Genomic DNA, 21,865 nt, shown 5'->3' with positions numbered 1-21,865 from the left:
TTATTCATTCCATTTACTTCATTAGAGCGGGTAAAGCATGCATTACATTTAGTCAAAGTAGCAAGGTGTTAAATATTTATGTTAGATCTTTATTCCTGAAGAGGTTGGGTATCATACAATGTCTTTGATGCGTTTAGAGGAACCAGATTTCATGGCATGGATTCAGTAAACAGAATGGATATGGGGCTGTGGTAAACCCTGTGGCTATATAAAGATTATAGTCATAATAACATTATTGCTTTCATCACAGAGGAGGGAGAATACGGGCTCTTAAGACAAAGGTGGTGACTTCCTTACTGTTATAGGCCCACCTCTAAATCTATGAGTAACCAGTAACACTTAAGTTGAAATTTTAATAGAGTGTAGAGTTTGACCATGTAGGCCTGGATCAAGTTGATCTTTTTAATAATGAAACAAAGTGATTGCACAGTACCAAGCAGCTGCACTGAGCAGTACATTTATGTCAAAATGCCCATAAATGCTTACTAATAACACAGGGTATTATATAATGATTGTTTTGTGCTCATAAGGTCAGAGTATTGACCCTCTCAACTTAAGTGTTACTTTAATAAGTGAGTGAGAATCGCGTAGCATTGTGCCCAGTTCCAATAGGTCATATGATGTGGATAATGCATTTTCAAATGTAAAATGCATCATCCAGCAAAATATGTTTGATCAAATAATAAATTCATAAAATTGCACATGGTAAAATATCCTATATATGAAATACCAAAAATACAGCTGTGAACAAACATGGAAATGGAAACAAGGTAATATAGTTAAGGCTAAACATCTTTGTCTATTACCTTTGTATAGCTAAGTCAATAAGAGTAGCATGCAATCAACATAACATTGCCACAATTTTACATTAAACAACAAAAGCAATCAACTCAAAACAAATGTATGTGCCCTTCGTCACCACAAATTAGAACCATGTAATGTAGGTTTTCCATGTCGTAGACCATATGGCTTTGTGCAACTGTTCACTGTCAGTAAATTCACTAATTAAATCATTTTTGTAAAATAATATATCAATAAATGTCATGCCAGAAATTATTGAGATTCTGTTCTACATGCGCTAAGTGTTTCTTACATGCCAGATTGTGCTAATCGTACATCATCCTGAAAAAAATCAGAGGTCTTTCATCATAGCATGTATACTTACATCCAGGAACAAATGTGCTGTATTCCATCACCCTACTTTATATAAGGTATATGTGCACATATTCATATACTACATTTCTTTTAATATAAGAATGTTGTCCATTAATAAATTAGGGAATAGTACAAGGAGGGTTCAAGGAGGGGGGAAAAAAGGGGTACGGCGTAATAAGTTAAAATATGTCGCCTGTTTTACGTGAAGCGATCTGAATTCATCTTTCTGAGTTTGGGAGGCAGGTGTCCGTCCATCCTGCCCCCCCCAGCCAGCCGCTGCAGCTTGGGAGGCAAGTCCGCCACCGACTTACTCATGGGCTCCGTGCTGATCTTGGAGGCCTTGCCCGCCTGCTTGTCATCCGAGACGCCGGGAACGGAGCTGATGCGCTGCAGCTTCATGGGCAGGTCTCCCAGGCTGTAAGTCATCTCCGAGGTGGTGGAGCTCATCCTCAGCAGCTTCTTGGGCAGGCCGTCGCGACCTGTCATCTTCTGGAGCTTGGTGGGCAGCTTGGTGGTGCTCTCATTGTCCTCCAGCGTCTCCAGGCAGTCCAGGGAGTTGTTTTTCTCCCCGCTGTTGCACAGGGACGGAGCCATGAGGGGCGAGGAGAGGAGCAGAGCCTCTTCCTGCTCTTTCACGCTGTACGGCGGGGTGGGCACCTCGAACGTGGCGTGGAACTGAGAGTAGTCCACCTTGAAGAAGCCTTCCTCTAAGGAGATAACCGGGAAGAAGCGGTGTCCCCACAGAACCTCGTCCTCCGTGTAAGACGTCCTCGCTTGGCAAGTCATCCCTGTCAAAGAGAAAAAACATACAGAAACGATCACCCTCGACGAATTGTCTGACTGTTATTACTGATTAAAGAAACAGGTAGCACTCAAAAGTCCATTGTAATTCTCGAATTATTTTAATAAACTCATTTTATTAAAAAAGCAGCAGCGGGGGAACAGGTACACAAGCGAGAACGAGGGGACAAGAGAAACACTTGTGTACCTGTTCCCCTCGTTCTCATTCTCGCCCCTCATCGCCTCTCATTCTCCAATAGTCTCATAGGCTCAGTAGTCCATTATAATTCTTCAATTATTTTAATTGGAGAATGAGGGGTGGGAATGAGAACGAGGGGACGAGAAAACGAGAGAATGAGGGGCCGAGAGAAATGTTAAGTGTACCTGTTCCTCTCGTCGCCTGTCGCCCCTCATCGCCCCTCATCGCCCCTCATCGCCCCTTTCTACAATTAAAATAACTGGAGAATTATAATGGACTTTTGAGTGCTACTCCCTATTTCTTTAATGAGTTGTGCTTGATGGATTCAGCACCAGGTCCTTTTGGTTGTGCGCAAAGTTTTTGATTATTGACTGTTATTCCTGCAAATTAACTTCAAGGCTTCAATTTCACATAGCAAATTATGTGTCATTGTCTTGTCAGAGCACAACACACAAGAGGCTAATGTTTTGGAGTTGAAATATTTGACTACTATAGTATTAAACACCACAGCCCTGATTCAATTATATGCCTGGCACTGTGCCTCGAGACTCAATAATGCGGCATTCTCCAAGATTCTTGCCATTTTCAGATAACTAAGCAAACAATATTGTAAACAAATCTGCATAATGAATAAGTACTTATTACAGAGGCAGCTGCCTAAATAAAAAGCTTAATTGATTTTCGGATTCCAAAAAATGATGATTATGAGCAAGTTCCAAGCTAACTTGAAAGAGAAGTTCAAGTACAGCTGAGTCAATTGCTGCATCTGTAATTTTTTATATGAATCGCTAATCATTCAACTATTTACAAGCCTAGTTACCTCCGCCAAGGAGGTTATGTTGTCGGTGCCGTTTGTTTGTTTGTCTGTTTGTTTGTCTGTTAGCAGGATTACGGAAAAACTACAGGCCTGATTTTCATGAAACTTCGTGGAAGGGTTTAGCATGGGCCAAGGAAGAACCCATTAAATTTTGCAGCGGATCCGGATCCGACTCATGAACAAGCAATAATAGCACGAACCTTGGCGGAGGTCTGCGCTCTCCGAGTGCCTTTCTAGTTCTTTCTGAAATCACTGTGAGACAAATGTTCATAAAGACACTGCAATAAAAATTGTCCTCATCAGATTGTTACAAAAGTAAATTTGACATCAATTTAGTTTTCATAGTGTCTAATTTCTTGAATTTTGTCCAGTGGACCTTTATCTGAGGTGCCACATTCATACATACAAAACAGATTTGGGCTGACTAATGACCTACACACAAGACAGAGAAACAAGCTACCCTAAAATTTAGCCAAGAGCATATAACTTCACATATTTCTGTGCATTTGAGGAGGAAAAACTATGTGCAAAAAGCTTTCATTTAGAACTTTACTGAGAGGGAGAAAGATTGCTCTATTTAGACCCTTAAAACGAGTAATGAAGGTCCTCTCCACATCCAATCATAAGCTACTTAACAATTCAGTCCACACCTTGACCTTGGCTAGTCACTACAAAAGATAGAAGATTAAGATAATCAAATTACTGAAGAGGCAAACCACAGGGGGGTGGGGGGGTGGGGGGGTGGGGGCTGACTGCAGACAAGGGCTCCAGGAGATTTAGCTCACACTAAAATTTCTTTGGACGGTGGACAGCTTTCTTAAACAATAAAGGTAGTTTCAATCCAAAACACAAAACACACGAAACCTCTGTTGTGCAATTTTCTTAAGCTTGACAAAAGCTGAGATGAGTGAGAAAATCCCTGTTCAAAGCATTAAATTCTGTCCTTTTGAGACTACAAAATAAAAGCATGTAACCCAATTAGAGTTATCTATTTAACATCTTCCCAGTGTGTGTGTGTGTGTGTGTGTGTGTGTGTACTGCTAACTAAGTTCTGCAAATTCAGCACAAGATAGGAGATTATGATGCATTTGCCATAAATTTTCCCTCACAGGGGACAGTGAATTAAATCCATGCTTAAACACTCCCCTCACGTCCTCAAAAACAAATTAATGCAATTAGTAAAATTACGAGGTTTGAATTAATGATCAACAACATATTTTTTTCTTCACACAAAGTTATGGCATGATTATCCATGATCACTCATCAGCATTATTCAGCAGCTGCTATCATAACTGTCTGAATAAGAGCATTATATCATATTACGCTGCTTACAAGCCCTATCCATCTTAAACTCTATAACTCAGTTTGCATCTTAAACAAAATACTGAGTTTGTAATATCAGTCCAGCATAGTAAACTAGCCTTCTGTTTAGCATAGAGTAATGGCTGGGGGCGCTCGTGTTGAGGCTTGTTGAAGTCCATTAGGAAATGAGTGATTGCAGGACATTATTATCACATGTTTTAATTACTGCCTTAATATTGCTCTGGCAGCAACAATTGAGTCCAAACTAAGTCGCAGCACTCATTCACTGCATAGATGTTGTCATTTAAACTAGAGGCATCTGTGTTTCCACCCGATTCCCAAGGTCATAAAATAATTCACTGATAACAGCTCTGTACACAATCACAGATGTGCGAGAGACTGAACATCAAGTGCGTTTGGGGTATTCAAAATATTACTTCTGCACTATCGCTTCAGAGTCCTAAAGGCTTCAGGCATATGGAAGTGTGCTGCGACGAGTGAAGCAGGCAAGGCTAATGAGAACTTTAGGCCAAAACGATTGAGAGTAAGTGTGAATGGAAATCTTATTGCATTGTGAGCCTGTGAGACTTCGCTTCCAGCCAAAACATAGTCACCGTTTGATCATCAACAGGCTCGCGCATCCTATAGTGAGAGAATGGTAGTGGAAATGTATGTCTTTCAGTTGTTTTTGTTCTTCTTTTTTTTTTAACAACTATTATAACTATATACTACACCACCAGCAGCTTGCCAGACTTCACTCTTCCCTGCTTTATAGTGCGGTCTATGCTGCAATGCTAAATGGCTATCAACATTTACAGGACTTGTAAAAACGTGCTGGAGAATGTTAAGAAAAAGATTGAAACGATTGAAATGAAATTGTGCCTGAGGCAAAGAGGTTGCTACAGTAATACACAAATAGACAGGAATAGCTTCATCCTACATCTATTAATAATGCTATGGTGTTCCTGCAGATGGTGTAGGAGTGACTGGAAGACCTGCATCTCTGGAAACACATGTCCCCTGCTGGCCTGGGCTTGAATCCCCGCTGAACCTGCTCTGCTGCTTCCCCTCCTCTCCAGCCGCTCAGCCTCCAACTGCCTCAATAAAGAAGAAGCCTCCGTGGTGTGAACTGCCCACTCTTCTTCAAAAAATGACAATGCTATATCAGTTAATAATGCTCATGAATTTATACACGTATTGCCATACATTTCCACATCTCATATCACTCAAGGTACTGACGCCTGAACCACTGCATAATTATAGATGCTTCTGCATCATATACCATTGTCTTGCTACAGAGCAGCAGCTTTGCAAACACCCACATCCATATGGTTTACAGCATAACAGAGACGGCAGTGGTAATAATCTATGCGCCTTGCCCTTCAGAGAGGCCATCGACACAGCCGTATTATGAAGCATTTTATATCTTCTGGAATATGGCAGAAATAGAGACACAAATATGAGACCACACGATCATAACTGAGTGCAATTTAACAGCCTACAGTGGCAAGCATGTGTTTAGAAAATAAAACTTGATAACAATAGATCATTTCAACAATTATATTATTCCTAAAAGTCAGACACATTTGCGCAGACAGACAAAAACAATGTTTTGTGTGTATATTGTATTATTATTAAAGCCTTATGTAACTCTAAAATTCATACCTGCCCTGAACTCAGTGTTTCTATGGAAACCAAACTGTAGGAATCTGTGCATGTACCACATGACAACCATGGACCTTTTCACTGTTGAGTTCAGTCAAAAGTAACCACACACACACACACAAAAAAAACAAAAGTATCGTCCCTCTCTTGGATCATAACAGTGGAAAAGATCCAAACTGCTCCAAATAGGGTTTACCACTCAGGACAGGGTCAAATCATCCATCATGCCTCCAAACCCAGGCCGAAATGGTTTTACTGTCAGTGCAGCCATGACCTTTTACAACACATAAGCCCTGCTCAAAGTGCCTTTGTTTTGATGGGGTTGTGGAATCATATATTTTGGTGACTTCTCATCAAAGAAGCCTTGAGCTCATATTACAAATGTCATCTTTAATAAAGCAGAGAGCAATGTTCCCCGTCTAGGTCATACATCATTCTTATATTGCAGTGTGTCTTATACTTGTGTCATCCTCATGGTATCCACATGCATGCACACACAAACATGCACGCACACACACACACACACACACACACACACTAATGATCCTATTCTATTTCTACCATTGTGTGCTGCTGGGGATATACAATTGAAAGACATCACACCGGGGAGAAACACTTCCGATTGTGTGTACAGTGTTGTCACAGCTAGTTAGAAGTGTTGGTAGCATCACTTAACACATGTTGAAAAGTGACCCTGTTACACACATGCACACACACACACACACACACACACACACACAGAACTTCAGATTATTTGTTCCAAATTATAGGGGTTTGACTGATATGAGTTTTTGAAGGCGGATACCATTATCGTTATTTTTAGACTGAAGCCAATAGCCGATTTTGTGCCAATTAAGGTTACACTGATATATTGCTTTACCTATATATCAGTTTGCCAATATATATATTAGTTTGCCGATATATTGGGATGATAATGGCGTGTTATTAAATATATCATATATCATAGTCAGTTTTTTGTATGAAAATAGTAAATACAACAATATATATATATATATATATATATATATACACAACAAAATATTCAAGTATTCAGTGTTTCCCTCAGAATTTTAGCAATTAGACACAAGGCACCACACTACACCCCCTCCCTTATTCAGTGGCAGGGGATACATTGGGAAGAATTAATTTGCAAAAAGCATAATTGAACAGTTAAATGAATAAATAGAATGTGGAAAGAAAATTTAATTAAAGTTAAAATTTTTTTTTTTTTTTTTTAAAGTTTTACAGACTGTAGCTGTGGTCAGGGAGGAACCTGCAACATATCAGCAGTGGGCCAAAGGCCAATATCGGCTCAATATATCGGCCTAACCCTACACACACACTACATTAAATAACACAAAATGTAGAAATCCCATATCCCATATAATTTCAGGGATATGAGCCTCATTGGAGCGTAAATGGTAATAACTCAGAAGAAAACTCTAACATGATGTTGATGATGGCAATAAGAGTAAGAATAAGAATTACAATAACAGTATTAATAAATGAGAACTTTGTTCATGCAGCACAGTTTCAAACACAATATAAATGAAGCACAATACACAAACAAAAATAAAACCAAAACATGCTAAATATAAATCTACATTTAACACAAAGAACAGAAATGCAGTAAGAAAAATAAATGGATTAATTTAAAAATCAGAACATCAGATATGATTCAAAACACTGAAAATAATATTGCATAATATTGCATTTCCACTTCTATGAGCTGTTCCTTGAGATTTCCTTGAGTTTTCCACAAAAATATGCCTATGCAGGGTGTGGGGCATAAGGGTGATATCTCCTGACTGGCCTGTGTATCTTAATCCCACACAAAATTTTACTAAGTGTGAAATCCCTTCTGAAGTCCCTAGTTGCTGAAGTTCACCCAGCAGTTTGCTGCGCTCATTCCCGTATGCGATATCCATATGACAGCATGAACGGCATTATAATAATCCTCTGCTGAATCCACAAATTCAAGACAGATCTTAAAAACTGCATCTCAATAAAGGTAAATTTCATAGGGGAAACAACATGGAAATCAGAAAATAACGGTCCTCTGCATCGATGAGAATCAAAATGATGATATGACAATCAAACAGAAAATGATATTACAGCCATGTGCAAATCTCCAGATTGAATGTCTGTCTTGAGATTACAGTATGCAACCCGCTTTCATTATGGACTGAAATAAAACACTCACATCCCCCCAAGGAGACGGCTATAGTGTCTAGTGTCTATAGTGTCTAGAATAAACTTTCAGATTCAGAGGCCCAAAAGCCATCTCAGCTCGAGACTCTAAATAAATGCACTTTTCCTTGATAACACAGAGCTGGCTGCTTTTGTGGTCTAACAAAGTGAAGCAGCCACAGAGTCGGTGGAGTGACAGCTAAGATAAAATGGGTTCTTTGGTGGCTGGAATAGAAAAGCACTGTAAACTCTGAGGCAGCCTGCCAGTGTTTCTTGATAGTAGCTGAGAAAAGCCAAATGGTATTCACAGACTACGGAGGCAAAAAAAAAAAAGAAGCTTATCCAGGTTATGGAAGCCAGAGGATCATATCCGCTTGCTGCCTGGCTCAGTCATATTCTCTACTGTAGATCTGGGGTTGACACACCCAGGCCAGGATGTGTCAAGGGCCAGACCGAAGAGCACGGAGCCACTTTTTCTGCAGTTCTGTCAGTCCATCTAGGCAGAGTTTGAATCTAGGTTTATGAAAAAGTCTGTGCTATTATATGATTCAACAACCCACAGGCACCAAGCAAATGACACTCAAAATTGACGCCTTTGTGAAAATGAGGGTTTATTCAAATTACTTCTCTAGATGAACTCTCGCAATGCAAGTCACTGAAAGGAAGGTGGGCGTCAAAGAGTTCTTCCCAACCTCCTATTTTGTGACAAACTCACAAATAACCACCCAATCACTCTCTCTCTCTCTCTCTCTCTCTCTCTCTCTCTCTCTCTCTCTCTCTCTCTCTCACTCTCTCTCTTTCCTTCTCTCTCACTCTCTCTCTCTCTTTCTCTGTCTGGCTCTCTCTTTTTCACTCAGTCTCTCAAATACTCACAGCCACAAACACCCTCACACTCACACTCACATACACAAACTCCTCCATGCAGCCTCACTCACCAGTGCAGTGCTGTCAGCAGAGTCCCCTGACAGTCTATCAGGGCTGTAGAAACAGCTCAAGTGTTATGTATGAGAAAAACACTAGCAGAAACAAGCATGAGAATCTGGATGGTGAATACAGAGAACATCACGACACAACACCATCCCGGATTCAGCCTTTTATCCAAGCGCTGCTCCCATTGTCAGGCACTCGCTGTGGCCAAGCCTATCAACAAAATGCTTGGCAGTGCAATCACAAATGCCTTTACTGCATCACTAAATGGTGAGGGACAACAATTAAATGCCAGACAATTATCTTGTTCTTCGTTTTGCAAAGCATGGAGAAAGGATTCCCATTTGTCTACTTTTAGGATCTGTGATATAAAATATTAAACAGCTGTGCTGAAGAAGATCACTAGCGCTGAGCGGAAAGCTGAAGACGAGGAGAAAATAAGTATGTTGGGCAATGTGCCCCAGCTTATTGAAGAGAGGGCACTTTAATTCGCAGGACTGAATAATACAGTTACGAGTAGTTTGGCTTCTTCACAACTGACTGGTCACCCTTTTCAATAAAATGTTTGAAAGGATAGAACAAATTGTGTTTATAAAAGGATGAAAGAAAAATTTCATTTTGATACAGATATTTCTATTGTGGCCACAAGTCCTCCCTGATAATCTGTTTCTATGGTGACCACCGTCAAGTGGTAAAGTGTAGAAAAATCCAGAAGCTTTCAGTGACCTGTTTTTCTATGTTTGACTTTTCAAAGATGGAAATAAGTCCCCCCCCTGTCAAATACTGTTTTAGTATTCAATCCATTTGCAAAGGTGGCGTCCAGTTGGTTGCAGCTCCGAGGTTTATTCCACCCGTTACAACGCAGGGTGAGCGATGAGCGCAAGGAAAACAGAGAGGAGGAGATTCGCTGAGGGAAAACTGCTGTGGAAGTGCACTGCTATGGGGGAGGGGTGCTAGGAGAGCCAGGATGCTGAGGCAATTGCTTGAGTGTGGAGGTAGTTGGGAAGGGAAGGAAGGGAAGGGAATAGGAGTAGGAGCTGCCAAAGCGCTCTTCACGAGGCGGGGTGTCAGGCTGGTCAGAGGAACGTATGGCCGTATGCCATGAGCAAAGCCAGGAAAGCACATATTACCAAGCAAAGGCACTGCTGAACACTGCTGTAGAGGAAACCAGTTTAGCAAAACAACAATCGATGGATCGCCTTCAGGCCGTACAACCACTATTGGCCATGAGAAAAATCACACTTGGGTTGTGTCCATAACAATTGGAACAATGCATGGCTTTCTCTCAATATAGTTATTATATACTGAGTGGAATAAATGATTAGGAATCCCTTCTCTTTCTATGAAACAGACTGACTGGGGAATCCAGGTGAAAACTGCAATCTCTTATTGATTTCGCCTATTTAATCCACTTCAGTCGTGAAGAGGAGAGCTTGATGAAGGAGAAAAGAATGATTTTTAAGCCTTGAGACAATTGAGACTTGAACACTACTAAAGAGGGTGTAACTCACTATTGAGAAGCTGTCCCTATTATTTTGCAAGTTTGCCACTTTTAGCACTTGAGCGAATTGGTCCAATAAGCTCAAGCATGCCTGAGTGACAGAAATAGAAACAGATATCCCAGAGGAAGGTCTTACTAGAAGACTAGCCCTAAGAACAAAATGTTCGTGCGGCTGTGTGTTTAGGCCGCAGATCGATTCACCTGCACTTCAGGGACAGTCAAGGAGCTACCAATCAATACCGCCAGTGACCAAAACACTGCGAGTGGATCACAACCTTTCTCACGAGGATAACCTCCTACACAAGTGGAGCCACTATATTCTGTCAATTATGACCATGTCCCACATTGTCCTGAGCGTGTCCCTCCTCCATTATGACAGGGGTTAATGTTGAAGCCTACAGCCTGTGTAGGTTATTACTAAAAAAAAGTGTTCTTCTCACAACACCATGGCATACACGTCTTCGGAGACATAGGCAATTATTTCTAGTCAATTATTTCTAGCTCTTCGTAGCGTGACGAGAAGACTGAGGCACCCTGGGTGAATGTGTTTCTGGTGCTTTCGTCACAAAACAGGTTCATCCCGGGTCTGCCACCACACCTTCTCTACCAATGATTTATTACCATCCAACAGAGACTTGACAAATCCCTAAAGACACAATTACCTTGTTTCCCCTTGGGAAGCCAGCACAGTTCATCTAAAGGGGATAATGAATCCTCGATGTCATAGCCGGTTCGTTGCGATGCCCATTACTTGGAGTTCGACCCCAGTGCAATTATTATATATACAGTCGTCATGAGAGGTAAAGCCCACAAATGTGTTCCCTGAATAGCTTTGTTTTTTTAGTCTGAAATTAGTAATGCTAAATTCAGTGTTATCTGCCAAGTCCATGTGAAATGCAAAGCAAGCCAGATTGTCTTTGTCAAAAGCATAATGAATGTTCATACAGTACTGTAGCTACCTGTGACAGGTATTTCAAGCCTCTGAAATTCTAATTTGAAATCTATTCATGCTGCCTAACTTTTACAGCAAATAATTTAAATGTCCTATATTTTACACTTTCCAGTCTTGAGGTCCATTCAAAGCTGTCTGTGTGGTGTCATGTACCAAAAACACTCTCAATCCATTTTTACGCGAACCGGCTGTTTCTGTTGCTGTGTCTTTAAGGCTCATTAATATTAACGACCCTCTGTTCTGATTGGCCAACCATTTCAAGAGTGAAACGTGAGACACCACAGCCCCGGCAGCTACAGATAGGGAAAACTCTCTGGTAAATAAACAATGGCAACCGCTCAACCGCTTTGAAAAAAAAACGCTTTGTTAGCCTATTATTTCTTACAACAGCTGGTGTTGTAGGAGGACAACTGATAATGAGCGTGACCGTTGTGACGTCACAAAGTTACGGAAGTCAAAACGGCTCGTTTAGAGGCTCGGTTTTCTAATCGTGTGACTGTGTGGATTTAGTTGGCGACCGTGTGTTTTGACACTGTCACGATGTTTAGATAGCACATCCAACTCCTTTATAATCAAAGAGGCAAGGGAAATGCCGTTTTCCACAATGTGGGACCTTTAAGCTAGAAATATGTAGAATATTTTAGAATTTTGCAGTATATAATAATACAGTAGTAATATTGTAATACAACAGACTCATTTCGTGTACTACCAGGGAAATACCTCAAATATAAAAATCTCAAGAATAGCATTATTTCATTGTATTCTGATCGAGAGTTTACATATCAGTGCACACCGTAATGACACACATGCAACACAATCCGCAGCATGTTTGACATTATGAAAGATTCAAGGCAGGTAATTGAAAAATTTGTTGTTAATGAAGTCAAATGAACCGAATGAGTGAAATACATTTTTAAAAAGCGAGCTGTGAGATATTAAACATGTGGTTTATCGGAGCGCCTCAGCTACGCAGGTCGGGCTCCGCGGGGAGGGCCGCTGCTCTCCTGTGCTCTGACCCTGGGCACGTTAGATTTAATTGGAGACTCCCGCTCTCACCTGATCTGCAGCCTTACTTCCCCACTGAACCCACATTAACCCTTTGAACCGCCGAGCCCGGCGTGAGTGCGGCACGGGGAGGAGAGGACACGCTCTCGGTGTAATCATTCAGAATGAATTATGGTCACTTTCTCCAGAGGCCGGTCTCGACTTTCACAGTTGGCTCATATGTGAGGTTCACTTGTGCCAGTGTTTACCTAAGTTCTGCAGCACCTGACTCCACGCGACCCCGGTCCTCCAGGGCGACGGCCTCTTACTCATATGCCTGAGACTATTAGACCTCCAGCGCAACAGAAAGCTCTCCATTTCCATTTCAATTACTGCTGTTAATGATAAAACACAGATCAGGCCATGACATTGGCTGCTCTGCTAATCTGTGGCAATAGATGTTTCCAATTAATTATGCTGGCTGGCTTTACTACTAGACCAAGTCTCCATCAAAGCAATTATTACTCTCAATTTCACATTCTAAGTGTATATTGTTATGTGTATTTGTTGCATACCCCTAATTACAAAAGCTATAATGAAAGTGTAATGTCACAAAATGATAACTCAATGCTTTCTTCACTACACAGGTATTTTGTTTTTCTTATCTACCCAAACTGAGTGACAAGATTCTCTTTCTCTCTGGTGCCTCTTATTAAATCTATAAGATCCAAATACATATAACTTCCAATCATACTGTAAGCGATGTCTTTCCTCAAAATTAAAAGTTCCTGAAGAATGCAATTCAGGTCCAAACAGACTTGATTTAAAAGATGCTGTTGCACCATTTCTATTCGAGTCAAAGATTGTGCATAGGGGATGCGTCGTTATTCAAAGCTGTTCTCTCCAACAGTCACATACTGCATTTATGCACACATAAACACATGAATAAACATTACCAATAGATCCAGTCTATATGCAACCATCTCCTGCCTCCCACACTCATTTTAAAATGAGCAGATAGCTGAAACTCAGTAACAAGGATATTCTATTTTTTCTTCTATAGCAGTGAATCACAAAAAAGCCTTGTGGCGGTAAAAAGAAGGGGGCTAGCAGAAATCTTTGAAAGCTATCAAAATCAATGCACAAGTTTATGGGAGAATAGAGTGTTTCTGATCTTTCTTAAACAGATTGTTTTATAAGCAATCAAATATAATCAAAGCAAGAGATCAAATTAAATTCAGTATTTCATCAATGGACAACAACATGACATACAACACATTGAGTGGATTATAATTAATCAAAAGGGAGATTATTAGTCAGTTTAGTAAGGGTAGCGTTTGCCATACAAATTTGCTGTGTCATCATAACAGTGAAACAGAAGTCTAATTGAAGCATAACTAATTCATGAGCTAAGAAATACAAGCATCCAAATGAATACCAAAGACAACTGAGTTCATCCTGAATTCTACTCTTTAAGGACGTGGTCTTCATGAAGCCTCGCAAAACTGATATTTTCTGCCTGGAGACATTTCTAAATGGCTTTGCAACATCATGTGAATTTTCACGGCATGTTCCTAAAAGCATATTGATCATGCTTCATGCATTTGCACATCACTGTAAACAGAAAGAGTTTATGCTAATGATACAGTTTATGCTCATGGATCATTGCTTTTCATAGCTGACACGATGGGTGAACAAAAAAATACTTTACAGAACTTTTGCAGATCTTACATTGTGTGCTGACAAATTTCTTTCCCTTCTCTATCATACATTAAAAGTTAGTTCCCTAAGCTTGTGAAATTAAAATCTTAGCTTGTTCATCTTTACTGAGCATCAATCCTGTGCTTGTTTATCTCAGTACTGAGCACAATTTCTTCTCTGATCTCATAGGTAGTTAAGCATGGTCTTAAAGTACAAAACCGCATGTTAGATCTACAGGTTCAGGTTGTGGTTTAATTGCATCCTGTGCAAATTCAACACTGCAAATCATGAAATGAATTCAATTGTTTTACAGTGATTGGTTTCACGGTTGGAGGCAGCTAAATGGTTGTTTGCTACAGCATATTCTGCTTCTCTAGAACTGCTAATGAATAAACCGCTTATTGCTTCGTACTTGCACTTGCGTAGCGTTTAACAGCATTATTGGTGCCATTAGGATACCGCTCTTAACTTTTGATGTATTATAAGACTGTGTGTACGCAGATATCAACCAGCTGATGATTCAACTTCAGGTCATCCTGGGCCCTGTAGTGGTGCAGTGGAAGTGAGCCGGCAATACTATAAATAATACTATTAATAGGATATTGCATAAGCATGCGATTCTTGAATTCTTATTAACACATAACATGCGCTATTAGCTGATAAATCCAGGATGATGGCTTGTTGACACTTGAAATTCACTCAAACACCATCAAATTCATCTTTGTTATCCAAGTTCCTCAAATGTAGTTTAGAAGGACCTTGATTTGGTGTTATTTTACACTGAGATACACATCAACAAAGTAACAAAGGGACACAGCACTTACCTAACCTAATACCTCACATGCATATTCATGCACGGCAACAATTAACATGACAAATAGCACTGCAATCACTCAAAAACTACTTGATATAAAAAATATTGTTGTTGTTTTTTGCATTGATTGTCATTGTGACCAGACATTATCCATTTTAGTGCTTTTGCTGTTCATGTTATTGTTCAGGTTTATGTTTTAAAATTATCATTTTAGTCCATGCGTGCTTTATTGTGATGGAGGGTATAACGTTTCTACTTCTTTACTAAGTGACTACCCCATGTGTTTCAGAGCAAGGCATCAGACAGCATGTACAGCATATTTACTGCATGCATATATTTAACAAGCAACACATCCCCCCACATTATTTCACCTCAGCACCCCAACTGAAAACATCTTCCTGCAGCTGTGTTAGAAAGCCATCTTGATAACCACACAGCCACAACCGGCGTTACTCCAGAAGAAAATCTGCTATGAGACATCTTAAATATCTCAGTTGGAATGTGCATCACACTGTAGTAGCGATCAGAAGATTTTGGGCTCCTATTCAAGGAGGAATCGCACATACAGTTCCTACAATGTCGTTATGTCAGAGGTTACGGCAAAATGGAATACTTCTGGGGTCTTAAGTGTACTTGGTTTTTTTTTTCTTGTGCATAACGAGATTCAGTTAGAAATATGTATGTGCAACCTTTGGAAAAAAAAAAAAAGGTTTCTATGTCAAAAAGGGCACTATGCTGTGTCTATTAGCTGTGCTCTACAGAGAAAGGCCAAAGAACCCATGAGGGTGTACTTTTTATCTGCAGTGGAGAGTATTTTAACTTGTGTTCCAGACAGTGATTTTTCAACACATACGAAAAAAATAGATCTGGGGAGTTGGGCAGCTTCTTCACTAGTAAACACCAAGCCTCATAAATATTTCATCTTATTCTGTCTCTGCTGTATCACCTGTTCTGGCAAGCAGCGCACTTCATGGTACAGTAGCTCCCCAGTGTCCTCCTCATCATATTTCACAAGAGATCCCTCTTAATACCAGGTGATTTTGTCAATAAACCAATTTCATTTTATGTTCTCCATCCCATGTTTACTGGTGTATTACTGAAATTGTATTACGATTCCTATACCATAGGAATAAAAATCTAAGTTTAGGTGCAGTGCTGCAATCCTGACTACTCAAGGAGAGGTTGCCATGGAAACAGAGTTACATTGGCCAGAAATGAAAGCGTCTGAGGATTTAGACTTTCACTGTACATCAATTTTTAACCATAGATTGTTTTTACATCAGCCTTTCCACCAACTTCACATAACCACAAGTGCTCCTCAACGCAGAAATTTCCGTCAGATGAAAACGTAAGCAAAACAGCTCCAAAAATGTACCCCGTCATGTTTTAGAGAAGATGCCTATTACAAGTCAAATGGGAACTATCTGAATAAGCACCATCTGATAACACATATTTCTGTGACAGTCACTGTAAATATTGTTTTACATGTATATAATATAATATTAATTATATATTAAATCATGTCATCACAATAAATATTTGTATCCAAGCTTGTGTCCAGCAGTGGGCAAGTTCTGGTTAATTTGCCGCACAAATTACTCTTATAATAACAAATTCAGATTCTATATACATTACTTATTTATTGATTGTTACTTAAATATTATAAATAAAACCCTGAGTGAACAGCACATTGTGCGTCATCGAAAGACAGAAAGGAAGAAAGAAAGAAAGAAAGAAAGAAAAGGAGAATTGCAATTGATAGAAATCAGTCTGTGAGGTGTTTTAGTGTGTGGTAAACCAACTTTTGATGGGCATGTCTAACACTGCTCAAACTGAACAAAGGCTCTGTACTATAATCCATCAATATCCTATAAGGATCTGCACATTTTGCCTGAATATGTCAAGTGTCGAGTCAAATCAAAATGATATAAAAACTGCTGTCTGTAAGGAATGTAATGTCTTTGCTAGTTGTAGTCTACAGTGTAGACCTGTGAGCCTTCCTGCCACATCTCCATACGCTGCTTTCTCTGAATCAGCCGACTGTACTACCACTGCTCTGCTGTTAATTCCATAACATTGAAGGAGTTCTCCCCACTGTATTTTCAGCTGTGTCAAATAAACGTTTGAGTTTAGAAATAGGGGCTCCACGATCACAGTAGAGAATTTCACTAGGGGCATTACTCATCTTGTGGAAATGGAATTCCCAAATTCCAAAAGGACTGCAGAGAGCAAATGATTATACCCTCTGAGAATAGGAGCCATGAGGTTAGTGCTGTGGAGGCACAAAGACAGCTTAATGGAATTTGTTTCAGATGAGGAAAAAATACAGCCTAGCATTGGCTTGCTGGAGTTCTGAAGTGGTCAACACTGATATGCACTTAGACTAAGCAGCGAAGCCTTTCTGGAAAAATAAAATGTTCTCTTCAATGTTACATGCTACGGTTTGCAAGTTCTCTCGAAACCTAAACTAGGCTCTACTGCCCCAAACCCAGAAACCTTTAACACATTAATTAAATGCCTGCGACATAAAACTAATCAGGTATGATTTATACATGCTAAGCACTGCCATATGTTATAAAGCACATTTGCCAGAGAAAAAGAAAAATCAATAAAATGCAATCAACAAGGCATCAAGAGGTCAAGGGAGAGCCCATTTAGATGTGGGCTATTAACACCTACAAAACGGTAACTTACATTACTCATCAGATTCTATGTATAAATAGATATCCCAGCACCTCAAAATATTTTAAAGACAATAAACCGTATAACATATCCAGTCACTGCACCTGTAGCCTGCTATCAGCCACAACATACTGTGTAATAATGTATGGGCCCTCATTTTCACAAGTGCAGGCCTATAAAAAGGCATGTTTGTGGTTACTCACCTGTGGTCTCTACTATTCCTTCTAGTATCACCACAATTTCAAACTGCTCTGTTTGCATGGATCTCTGGGAGAGTTCGTAGAAGGGGCTTTTGGTGTCAATCACATGGCAGATCGTGAGCGGTGAGACGAGAAAGAGCTGGTCTGCCCCAGTACTGAAACCCACGTCCAACTCCAACTGATCCAGCGGAAGAAACTCGCCTTCAGGCGTCTGGCGAGACTATGGAAGCGTACAGAGAGACAGAGAGAGAGAGAGAGAGAGAGAGAGAGATGGTTGGTGGGGGAAGGAAGAGGGGAGAAGGGTTTAACTATAGCTACCAAGTGAGCCTTTGTGACAGCTATTCACATTTTGTAAGCAATCAGAGCAATCAATCATCACCCTATCAAAGAAATCACTATAATTTTCTTATAATATTCCTAAAGGGACTCATACACTGCAAGAAATATCCATCTCAACAAGTCAATTAGTCTATCATTGAGTCTTAAAAATGTATTTTTCTTTAAACAAGTGAAGCAAATCAACTTGTTTCATGAATTTTCTTGAATCAAGTGACATTTTTGATATACTAGGGGAGTGATCTGCTTTATTCTGACCTGTGTCAAGACAGTGAAATTATCTCGCCCCACTGGCAGAGTTTTTCACTTTTTTGAGGAAAAACACAATTTTAACACTAGATATCACAGTAAATGACTTGGATATTGTTTCCAGTTTGTCGGTGGTACTCCATACTGAGTTCATAGTGACCTTATAGCACTTTATAGTAGCCTATCTTCCTATACTATAAATGTATTATTCCTAGACTATTCCTATAGGATTACATTTACAATGCAGTGACATTTGTATAGTATCCGTCTACCATTTGTTATAGAATTACTATAGTTTTTGTAAGGCCAGGAGATAGACAGCAAAGGGAAATCCACTGGTGAGACTCTGCTAATAAGGGACTTCAGAAGACCAAGTTATAGCCCAGTGGCAACACAGACTCCCTCCCCACTTTGTAATTCAAATTGTTAAATCAGGTGCAAAAATGAGCAATGGAAACAATACTACTCCCAAGACCTCACTGAATACAGACATGGACATTTCGTTGTGCTAAGGGCGTTTTGCCAAACTTGGTGGTGGATTTTTTTCCTCAACGAGACACAAATATGCAAAATGTGTAATTGGAGGGCTCATGCGTGGCGAAAATAACAGGCCTTCCCTGCTATGGCATATCAATTAGACAAAGATAGCTAATGGTCCAATTGGTGATTATGGTCATTCCATCATTTGTATCCATTACACTGTATAGGCCTACAAGGGAAAGTGGAAATGACGATGATGCTTGTTAAATGCCATTAATGCAGAGGAGTAAATGTTTAACCTGAGTGTGTGAGTGTGTAGGCCTATTTGTGTCCAGTCGTGAAAACCGTGCATTTGATTGAACTGGGGCATAATAAACAATTGTGACAGACAAAATATTTATTGGAAAAATATTGGGCGCATCCACCAAAGTAGTGGCACTTACTTTCAGCAATTTGCAGCGGATCTGTGCGGAGACCATATGGCTATTACGCAGGTTGCCGACCCTGAACATGAGAGTTAGTTTTCCATCTCGCATAGAAATAGCCGCATGTTCACTGAACATTAAAGTCTCGGCCCTTTTTTTGGGCTGAGACATCTTGATGAACATACAGCCGATCAAAAAGGCATCGACGATCGATCCGAGGATCGACTGGAAAAGAAAGAGAATGATCCCCTCGGGACATTTGTCTGTGATGTATCTATAGCCATATCCTATAGTGGCCTCAGTCTCTATGAAGAATAAAAACGCTGAGGGAAAGTTATAGACATTGGCCACACATGGAGTATACTTGTCATCGTGGGCTCTGTTGAGGTCTCCTCTGATGTATGCAATGACCCACCACATAGAGGCCATGAAAAGCCATGCGACTGTGTAGGTTAAGATGAAAATGAATAGATTCCAGCGCCATTTCAAATCTACTAGTGTTGTGAATAAGTCTGAGAGGTATCTGCTGGTTTCACCACCCAGGTTTCCATGCTGGACGTTACATCGCCCGTTCTTGTCCACGAAGCGTTGCCTCTTCTTCTTTTTCTCTGGAGGAGGCTGATTGAATCCAGACCCGCTAGATGAGGTGGTCACTACCTGATAATCGTCCCCAAATTTCTTTCGAAGTGCAGACATACTACGATGACAGCAGCGAAAGAAATAATAAAGGATTCAATGGGAAAGTCTCGGTTGTAGTTGCTGCAGTCCTTAATGCCCGTGCGCAATGCCTCCTAATTGGAAATAAGACGAGAAAAAGTGCGCTGTCTTCGCCCTAACTAGTCATGCACCGTCCTCTTTCTCCACACACTACTGGTGCTACAGTCTACAGCCATGAAATGTCAATAATTTACGAGTAATTTACAAACCCCGAGGAGAAGAGCCATATGAAAAATAGGCGACGCACAGGATAAGGTATCCAAACGCGCCAGTCGCAGTCCAGGTTTTACAGTTTTATCATTTGGTGCGTCGTGGATTACTCATCGCCCATGCAGGTTGGAGCTATGCAGATTTGTTTAAAACTGTCCTCAAAGAGTAAGTTTTCATTCGAAAGTTCAAAATCCTTCAGTGGCCCATAAAACACCAATATCTCTGCGTAATTAATCGTTGGAAACGGTTTCCTCGATGAAACAGATCTGTGCGCACTTCCGACCGATTTGATGGTGTTGGAGAGGATTCGGTTCCCAGTCCTTCCTTCGTGGTCTGTATACATAGGATATGAATTGCATCCAAGCATATGACTGTAAAATATGATGGACTGGGGGAGAAAAATCACTGTCCCACTGTCGTCATTTTTGGCTGCGCGCATCGACGTTAATTGCCAGACTCTTTCTTGTACCTTTTCCCCTCTTCTAATGAAATTTCGACTGTATTCTCATGGTCAGCTAATAGAGATCCACCAGATGCTCTTTTGGCTCCTTAGATCCTTTATTTTCCTTCGATTACCCCGCACGGCTCCTGCGCACTTCCACGTTCCCTATGCAATGATGCACTCACTATTGCCTAGTGGTACTACAAAGACATACAGTTTGGAGGGGGAGGGAAGAAGTCTCTGCTACTTTGAAAGGGTTTTTTTTTTCTTTTTTTCTAGCAAGTGGTCAAGTCTGTGAAATTACAGCGTTAACTGCAATAAATGTCATGATGGCTTGAAACGAATCAATCACATTGAATGCAACATTTAATAATCTATTCGATGCCTGTAACAGGAGAATTAATAGGCTGCTGGCTCTTTGTAAGGTTACCATATTGGTGAGACCAATTAACGTGACCCTAACTTTATTATGATGATGATGATGATGATGGTTATTATTGTTATTTTATTTTTATTATGTTAACTCAGTAGAATAAATGCATGAAAAAATGTCAGAAAAATAAAATAGTCTGTTAATAAAATGGTAACAGTCCTACATATAATGGTGACAGTCTGTTTTCATCTCTATTACAAAGACACTGCCATGAATGTAAGGCATGATCAGTCTCCCTTGTATAATGGTCATGGTAAATATATGTTCCTTGTTTGATTCAGTGTTGTATAACATGCAGTCTATCACGACCTTATTATAATTTTTGTGTCAGCTTTATGAGAAGCAGCATATCTGCGGTAGGAGGAAGATGCCTCCCATGTGTGGTGGACAGTTATAGATGCACCTTCTTTACCGGCTATTCTTCTGGGTCACCTCTGCTAACAGCCACTGATAACCCCCTTCAATCCCATGGGCGGGTGCACCTGCCTTATTCCCAGAATGCTTTTCTTCCCCACAACAGAGGTGGATGGATATTGTTCATCTGAACAGGGTAACAGGTTATGTGCAGGAAAGCTGCTGACACTCGCTACAGACTGTATTAGATCTCATGGGGGACAAAGAGCTCTGATGGAGCTGCAACCAGGATGCACTACACACGATTCACTCATCATATTACCCAGCGCATGGCCACCAAGGAATACACC

The 21,865-nt window shown here is 40.3% G+C and overlaps 1 protein-coding gene across 1 annotated transcript; it reads right to left on the bottom strand.

Moving 5' to 3' along the window:
* Positions 1–1,058: 1,058 nt before the first annotated feature.
* kcnj3a (potassium inwardly rectifying channel subfamily J member 3a) lies at positions 1,059–20,055 on the bottom strand. The gene is made up of 3 exons (XM_071918337.2): positions 19,378–20,055; positions 17,873–18,089; positions 1,059–1,943 (listed from the first exon to the last, which is right to left on the bottom strand). Exons 1-3 carry the CDS (start codon positions 20,053–20,055, stop codon positions 1,354–1,356), a joined length of 1,485 nt encoding a protein of 494 aa, XP_071774438.1. The 3' UTR covers positions 1,059–1,353.
* Between the last annotated feature and the right edge of the window lie 1,810 nt (positions 20,056–21,865).

The sequence above is a fragment of the Centroberyx gerrardi genome, chromosome 10 (genome assembly GCF_048128805.1).
Source record: "Centroberyx gerrardi isolate f3 chromosome 10, fCenGer3.hap1.cur.20231027, whole genome shotgun sequence".
Classification (NCBI taxonomy): domain Eukaryota; kingdom Metazoa; phylum Chordata; class Actinopteri; order Beryciformes; family Berycidae; genus Centroberyx; species Centroberyx gerrardi.
This window is presented reverse-complemented; position numbering and strand designations above follow the sequence as displayed.

Bases quoted from the DNA above. Each gene is read 5' to 3' on its own strand.
- kcnj3a (XM_071918337.2), bottom strand. From the start codon at position 20,055: ATGTCTGCACTTCGAAAGAAATTTGGGGACGATTATCAGGTAGTGACC. The intron at 18,090-19,377 runs GTAAGTGCCACT...ACGCTTCCATAG, and splicing joins TCCGCTGCAAATTGCTGAAA to TCTCGCCAGACGCCTGAAGG. The intron at 1,944-17,872 runs GTGAGTAACCAC...TCTCTTTGACAG, and splicing joins AGGAATAGTAGAGACCACAG to GGATGACTTGCCAAGCGAGG.